At 38.9% G+C, this 8,078-nt stretch overlaps 1 protein-coding gene across 2 annotated transcripts; it reads left to right on the top strand.

Annotated features, from left to right (window-relative positions):
• Positions 1-1,548: 1,548 nt before the first annotated feature.
• On the top strand, positions 1,549-8,053 carry glipr2l (GLI pathogenesis-related 2, like). Of its 2 annotated transcripts, none has more exons than XM_008432604.2 (7): positions 1,549-1,722; positions 2,769-2,839; positions 4,386-4,608; positions 5,184-5,292; positions 6,092-6,195; positions 6,647-6,724; positions 7,314-8,053. In XM_008432604.2, exons 3-7 carry the CDS (start codon positions 4,596-4,598, stop codon positions 7,478-7,480), a joined length of 471 nt encoding a protein of 156 aa, XP_008430826.1. In that variant the 5' UTR covers positions 1,549-1,722; positions 2,769-2,839; positions 4,386-4,595; the 3' UTR covers positions 7,481-8,053. The 2 variants fall into 2 exon arrangements, with proteins under 2 accessions (XP_008430826.1, XP_017164768.1); XM_017309279.1 differs by lacking the exon at positions 1,549-1,722 and adding an exon at positions 1,904-2,016.
• Positions 8,054-8,078: the final 25 nt, after the last annotated feature.

Below are 8,078 nucleotides of genomic sequence, written 5' to 3'. Positions count from 1 at the left end.
CAAAAAAACATCACGCACACTCAAAAAAACATCACGCACACTCAAAAAAACATCACGCACACGCAATTTGAGTATTTTTTGAGTGTGCGTGATGTTTTTTTGAGTGTGCGTGATGTTTTTTTGGAGTGTGCGTGATGTTTTTTAGAGTGTGCGTGATGTTTTTTTGGAGTGTGCGTGATGTTTTTTAGAGTGTGCGTGATGTTTTTTTGGAGTGTGCGTGATGTTTTTTTGAGTGTGCGTGATGTTTTTTAGAGTGTGCGTGATGTTTTTTAGCGTGTGCGTGATGTTTTTTTGGAGTGTGCGTGATGTTCTTTAGAGTGTGCGTGATGTTTTTTAGAGTGTGCGTGATGTTTTTTAGAGTGTGCGTGATGTTTTTTTGAGTGTGCGTGATGTTTTTTTGAGTGTGCGTGATGTTTTTTAGAGTGTGCGTGATGTTTTTTTGAGTGTGCGTGAGTTTCTTGTAGTGTGTGAGACACAAAACATAGATTTTGTCCTAAACGGCCCCTCACCCCTCATAATTAGATATTAGTTTGCACCCAGACTGGTGCTTGCATGAATTAACACAATGATTGACACATCAATTATCCACGATTTGGTTCTACTGTATCGGAGGAGGACCATACTTTAAGCCTGATGCCTACGCTGAAAATCTACATGCGGTTTAATGGATGACTCATTTTTGAGGCTGTCGCTGAGATTATGACTTATTGTATTCACAGCGTGAACCCCCACATCAGCCGCCAGGACAAGAAAACTGCCAAAAGGAAATAAAGACACAGCAACAGCTCATACATGCTTTGTGATGTTGGCTCACACTGGTTCACATTCTTGAAGCCACATGATCAAAATACCAAGACAAGTTTGATGTTTCACTTGAGAACAATACTATGAGTTGTGATTATGTATTGAAAACAAAGTAGACATATCAGTAACAAAAATATCAGCTTCCAATCAGAAGAATAAAAATACATGTTCATTTGTTTTGTGTTGTTTTTTTACAACGGTGCCTGTAAAAGGTACTCACCTCCTTGGATGTCTTTTCCTTTTAGTTTTTAGAAATCAATCATGATCAACAAAATGTGTTTATTTTTGACAAAGTTAACCAGAAAAAAATACATAGCTATTCAAAAATAATGACAATTAAAAAAAACATGTAGCATAAAATAAATGATTGCATAAATATTTACCTCATTTAAAGTGATAGACGTAATTCATTGGAAGTTAAGCCGATTGTTGGTTGTGGTCTCAAAATGAATTAAATGGACACTAGTTAAGCCATTAGTTTGCCCTCAGGCTAATGGCTTAACTAGCTACCTATTGTATTGCAGTTCATTCTAAAACCACTGGGTGCTGCACTTGAGCAACAAGATTTCAGTCCTGAACAACTAAAGCTGAAAGTCAAAAAGCTGTCTAGACGCAGAGTGTGTAACACACTGATGTACAGTAGGTGGCGGTATGCACCTAGAAGTTGTTTGCAATTACCAATAATAAAAAGGAAGAAGAACCAGAACTGCGATATTATTTTTAAGTGAGCCTCACTGAACAACAGGAACGAACCTGCTTTAGTCTTATCCAGCACGTGTTTATTGACAATGAAGTTGGAGAAAACTACTGCAACACTTACAAAGAACATTATTTTTAATGCATTTCAGTGTTCTGTCGCTACCTTACTCATCTTAAATAGTCGTGAGAAAGTGCCACGGACATTGTACATATCTGAAGGTAATATGTCAAACTCAAACATCAAAAGTAGATTAGAACATATCCATATTTAATATTTTATGGTACTTTAACGTTTTTTGTCACTAGTGGAATGCTTCCGATTCAGAATGAGGCCAAAATGTGAGGTGAAGAGTAAGAAACCTGGACGAAGAGTCAAAAATCATATCCTTCACTTAATTGTTTTAGATCATTAAACAAATATTACTCGCAATACAAAAACCAGTTTTAAAACCATGATTTTTATCTATAGAGAGAGAGGAAGCTATCCGTATCAACTTGGTTTTGTGTGAAAAGGTAAGAGCCTTCATTTCAACAGCCACATTATGGGCAGCTTGAGCATTAGCAGCCTGTTTAACTTCCCGCTGTCATGCTAATTACATTTAAGTCCAGGCATTGATTGGACCACTCCAAAGTTTTTATTTTTTCAGTGGTTCAGAGCAATTTGTGTCTGGGTCCCAAACTGATTGCTCAGCATTCTTTCCCAAGACTTTCTCCAAATTTCCTGCTCAAGAAATTACTGCAAGATTTTCAGTCTGTAAAGCAGCATGGTAACCCTAAACCATCACAATACCACTACAATGTTTGCCTGTTGAATTATGTTATTGCTCTAAAATGCTATTACTATCAGATGTAACGGGGAGCTTCCCAAAAGATCTATTTTAACTCTTAACAATAATCTTTGAGGATCAGCAAGATATTTTTTGCAAGATTATTTTTTCTCTTTAATCTTAAGCTTTTTTTAAAATCCGTTTTGGTTTTTCCCTCCTGTAGATGCTATTTTGCTGAGTCTCTTTCTTGGTGTTGGAATAATGACCTTAGTTCAGGCAAGTGAGATCTTGAGTGACCTCCAGGATGTTGTCAATGTGCTCTCATGGTAATTTCGTCATGCTGGCAGTCCTGTGATGGTCCATCCTTGTTTTGTTCTTTCCCTATTTGTGAATAATGACTCTCACTGTGAATCACTGGAGCCCAAAAGCCTTAGAAATGACTTTGCAACCCTTTGAAGACTGGTTTCTGACATGCTTCTGCCTTCCGGTGTGATGCAGGTGTGTGGGTATGTGAAGATACGCAACAAGAAAAGAATCTCTTTCATGAATTTTACTCCCTCCAGTGACGGGTAAGTTGCAATGCCAGCTGAGTTCTAACTGAAGAACCGTGTCGTTTTCAGCCTCTGGCTCTCGCAAAGACAGCGCTTTGCAGTGCGCATGCAGTGAGCTGCAAGAGCCGTAACCACAACAACAGAACATGATAGAACCTATAAAATTTATTTACGATACTAACGTTGTCTCCAGGGCTGTGTTGCATTTACTGACCTGGCATAGGCTCAAAAAATGAAAACAAAGTGCAAAATCAAGCATATAGGGTTATAAACTGCTTCATTCCCAGATCAAACATTTTAGATCTGGGGGTCTTTCAGCCTGCTCCATGTTATCATATGAATTCTAATAAAATAAGTTCTTTATTCTACTAGTGGGAGGGTATTCAGGCCTGCACCCACCACATGGGTTTATTTTCCTTGTCTTTTAAGTGAAGAAGAGCATCCCTTGTCTTTAGGATGCTCATTAACCAATTACTCTTGTTTAAATGATCTGGTTTGTTTTCTTCCATCCATTTGTGCAGCTGTCGCTCCATTTGCGTTTTAGTGCTCTGCATTCTTTGCTCCAAACTGTTCAGCACAATTTGTTCTTGAGTGTTTCATCCTTGGGGTGAACCACCAATTTGTTTTTGATATTGTTGTTAAACTGAAAATTTCACAGACTGTTAAAAGCTTCAAGCTGCTTTTTGTTGTTGTTAAAACCACTGACTGCTGACATGGGTGTGCAGCTCATCTGTGTTTGGTTCACATAAGAGCTTAGTCATCTTGAAATTTAAGAGGTTGTGTATTATTTTAATATTGATTATTTACATAAGTCTCAACTGTTACAAAAAGTGCATAAAGACAGTTTTAGCAGATCTGAGTAATGAGATGTCACGTGAATAATATATTCAGTTCTGATTTGTCACTGTCCTTTTTTTATATTGATCTTGGGAATGTCATTTATCCTCGCGAGGTTGCATACCTCATACAGACAAAACAAATAGTCTCATCCTGCTCTGCAGTAGGATTGATAGTGATTCATTTCCTTCTTGAATGTCAGATCCAGTCGGCAAGTAGCTCAGTCACAGCTTTTTTATATATAGAGTCAAAATTAGGTTGTCACTCTTATTTGAGAATGTTGTTGATTACTTAGTAATGCAAACACGATGGCGAAGAACCTGAAAACCGAGCAGCAGAAGAGAAGCTACTTCTTTGTTCCCACTGTTACTATCCAGCACAACGCTGCATCATTGCAGTGAAAATTAAATGAATGGCCATGTGGTTCAGGCCACAGCTGCCATGACTGGGGCACTCCCTCCCCCGTAGGTAGGGAAACCAAGCTTAAAGAGAGAGTCTGTCTCGTAAAGATGATGTCATCAATGACTGAAGGGCCTCCTCTTTCATTTGCAGAAATGAAAGGGGGTGGGTGGGTTCTCCTCTGGGCCATAAAGATAGCTGATGACATGTAGATACTGGACCGCTTGGCTAGAAGGAAGGAGTTCCAGGTTATGCTGAGTGAGGTAAAATGCTGATTTAGAGCGAATGTTGTGCAATGATCATTGCAACAAGCGGAATTTCTAAACAGGAACTACAAACTTTCTGCAACATGAAGACTGAAAGTGTGAGAGACAAGAAAGGCTTGAAACAAATGGATTGGTAGCTATTTCAGAGGGTCGGCTTTAAAGGTCCAGCACCAGGAGGAGAGCGAAAGCAAATTGGATAGAAGAGCAGGCACAGAACAGGATGACTTCACTCTGCACTATTAATCTCACTGAGGACTGAGTGATTCAGCACCATGGGAAAATCTGGTAAGTGGAGACTGCAGTCTGACGGTTGTAACACAAATCTTTTTTTTTTCTCCCCCACCACTGACTTACAAATTTCCAAGACAGAAAAATCACTTGTGTGATCTCGACAGTTTGTTGGTGTTGAAGCCTCGTCATAATGTTGTACAAAACATATATTGAACTGTAAAAAAAAAACAAAAAAAAAAACACTACTAAAAGCTGTTTCTCTGTTCTTAATCTGGCACACTTTGATTACTTTAATTCTCGTTAGATTCCTAGACAACAACAGCAGGATCTGTCCTTCTGTTTTAGTCTGTGTAAATATTTGAATGTACCTATTGTGTAAGCACTGGAGATTGTGAGACTCATGAAAAGGCCAGTGAGTGATAGGCACTGAGTAGCCTTGTGGAGAAGGGGGTGACAGCGGGTTGAGGGGGATGATCCAGCAGACGTTTTCTTACTCACAATGTGAGGTCATTCAGTCTCAACATCACAGCTCTGAGGTCACGCATGAGTCTCCCTGCTGTATCGTTACATTCCTGCCGTCATCAGACGTCTAACCGTTCCCCTCTCTCTGACCCGTCTCCGTCTCTCAGCCTCCAAACAATTTGCTGAGGAGGTGCTGCAGTGCCACAACGAGTACAGGAAGAAGCACCAGGCTCCTCCACTAAAGCTGAGCAGCAAACTGAGCAGAGAGGCTGCTCGGTGAGATGCAGCACACACGCACGCACACACACACGCAGATTAAATTACAAAGCTAAAGAGAAAAGGTTTATGTTTATCAGTCATCACCAAAGTTCTGCGGTGAACAAAAGCATATTAGATACAAACTTAATGTATCTAATATGTGTTTCTGATTACAAGTGATATTGATAATTCGACTGCAGCTACATTAAGATGTTCAAATGACAGTTAATTAAACTGCATTTCAGTCACTTTTATTAAATCAGTAGCACCAAGTAAACTTAGGGATGATCTATTCTCTTGAGTAAAATGTTTTCAAGTTCTTCTTTCACAAGAACTAGTTCAAATACAGACCCTTTATGCGAAAGAAAACAAAAATCATGTTCACAATTCATCACCTAAATATTCTGAATTAAGTTCAATAACCTGAGCATGAACTAGATCCTGTTCATTCATCATGTTTTTTTTTTGTTGTTTTGTTTTTTTTTTTTTTTTCAAAAGTTCAAAATATAATACGATTAATGAGCCCGAGATTATTCATGCCACTGGCAAATTTGAATATTTTTTATTGAACCCGTAGGGAAGGAGGCGGGTACCTCTCAGAAGACAATCAAACAACATGAAAAAAATAAGACTCTCATTTGTGTTTTTTTTTTTTTTCTTTTTACCTAAAAAAAAATTTTTTTTTGTGGCACAAACTGTTTTGTCACAAAACGTTTGTGGCAATTATGTTTTCTGTTGCTAAGCTTAATGAACTTCAGTCTTTTCTCTTTTTTTAAAAAGTGCATTAAAAAAAGACTAAATTCTCTTTTCTTTCTAGTTATGCTGAAAGTCTGGCTAGCACAAGAATCCTGAAGCACAGTGTGGAGTCCAGCAGGGGGAGCTGTGGAGAAAACCTGGCATGGGCTTCTTATGACCAAACGGGTAAAGACAAGTAACACCTAATTTTTAAAACATCACACATATGTTTAAGCTTTGGAGCATGATTAAGTTAAATCTATGCATTTGATTATTCTCCCCTTGGTTAAAAAAAAAAAAAAAAAAAAAAACAAGACGGCAGGATCTGAATGTAGGACCTAAAGTAAATGCTCTGTTCTGACTGCCAGTTGGTGCAGCTGAACAGCTGGACTCTATTTCCCCTCCACTTCAGACACTATGACTCACTGCAGAAAAATGTCAGCACAGGACAAATATTGATAAAACAGCCCAGTAATTACTGACAAAAAAGTATCAACATAAGCCCCACGAGACCAAGAGGAATTTGCTCCAAATGACATCCATATTAAGTTCTCTTGCATTTTAATAATGCAATATTAATCTGCTTGGCCTCTAGACTGATGATGTCTTTTTTAAATTTTATTTATTGCTGATGCAGGGAAGGATGTGGCAGATCGCTGGTATGAAGAAGTCAAACAGTACAACTTCAGCCACCCTGGATTCTCCTTTGGCACTGGTGAGATTCACACTCTTCTAATGTTTTGTCTCATCTCATCTTTTCTTTTCTCTCTCAGTTTGTCAACAGCTTCTTTGCCCGCGATGTCGTTTTGTGTTTACATGTTGTCACTTTCGCTTTCTCTCGCTGTCACACTTGTGCAGGCGTTGGGGTGGCTGGTTGTTATTTTCGAGCTAATGTCAGTGTGTGACTTGGTGTCCCTCCAATGGGAAACTGAGGGGAAAGTCACTGTCATATTTATAGACGACAGACGCGCATGCCTCATGTCTTAGTCTGCATTAATTCCGACACACAGTCTCCTGTATCTTCAAGCGCAGTGGAACTTAATAACACAGAGTAGATCAGTCTTAGCCACTGCAGTGATTCACAAATATTCATGTTACATTTCCTGTAAGAGAAAGACGGGATAAGAACTGGAAGAGGGAAGGGAGACTGAGTGATGCTGGAAAGAAAATTCCCCCCCTTTTATAAATGTTTGGGGGGAACTTGAGTGCCTGATTGCACAGCTGCAGCAATTTTCAAACAAAAATGTTTTTCACTCTTGCTGCGTGTTCCTGTGTTTTCTTTTGACTTTGTGTGTCACCTTCAGGTCATTTCACTGCAATGGTGTGGAAGAGCACCAAGAAGTTTGGTGTGGGAAAGGCCACAGCGTCAGACGGCTCTTCCTTTGTCGTGGCCAGATATTTCCCAGCAGGGAATATAACGAATCAGGGACACTTTGAGAGTAATGTCCTCCCATCTAAAACTGGCTCCTGAAGACCTATTGATCCCCCTGGACTTTACTCAGGGGGGCAAAAACATTTGCTTAGATTTAAAGGGGAAAAGCTGCCTCCCTTGCAGAGCTCTGGAGAAAACAACGGCTAAAAACCCAAACTGCAATATCGTAGAATTTTAAAAGATAAAACACACTCAGTCCTCTGCATCTATAAAGACCTTTGTGAGGCAGAGTGTTCAAATTGCCTAACATTTTTGTAACTGTAGATTTTTGCTGCCTAAAAACCATTTTCTCTTAAATTTGTACACTAAAGAAATGTTTCATGTATTTTTCTCTCCTTTTTGTAAGAGTGAGTTAATATGGAGAAATGGTCACCGACATGCTGACATATTTCCTGGATTTGAAGCTGATGACTGTACATGTTAGGAATGTTCTTGTTATTGCCCCTTCTTGTTAAAGAAGACAGGGCTTGTGTTGTTTTTCATATTCTAACTTGTTTTTTTACAATAAAGCTGAAAGATTGTCATAACAAAATGCATAGTGAGTTTGTGAAAACTCAACATGTAGAGTCAGTTTGCTTTTGACTACACAAATATTCTCTCAATATTTTCTGAGTCTGTTGGTTGTGTGTGTGTGTAT

This window comes from Poecilia reticulata, linkage group LG16, assembly GCF_000633615.1.
Source record: "Poecilia reticulata strain Guanapo linkage group LG16, Guppy_female_1.0+MT, whole genome shotgun sequence".
In the NCBI taxonomy this organism is placed as follows: Eukaryota; Metazoa; Chordata; class Actinopteri; order Cyprinodontiformes; family Poeciliidae; genus Poecilia; species Poecilia reticulata.
This window is presented reverse-complemented; position numbering and strand designations above follow the sequence as displayed.

Excerpts from the sequence above, each read along its gene's own strand:
- glipr2l (XM_008432604.2), top strand. Across the intron at positions 5,293-6,091 it reads CTGAGCAGAGAGGCTGCTCG|TTATGCTGAAAGTCTGGCTA; the intron begins GTGAGATGCAGC and ends TTTTCTTTCTAG. Across the intron at positions 6,196-6,646 it reads GGCTTCTTATGACCAAACGG|GGAAGGATGTGGCAGATCGC; the intron begins GTAAAGACAAGT and ends TTGCTGATGCAG.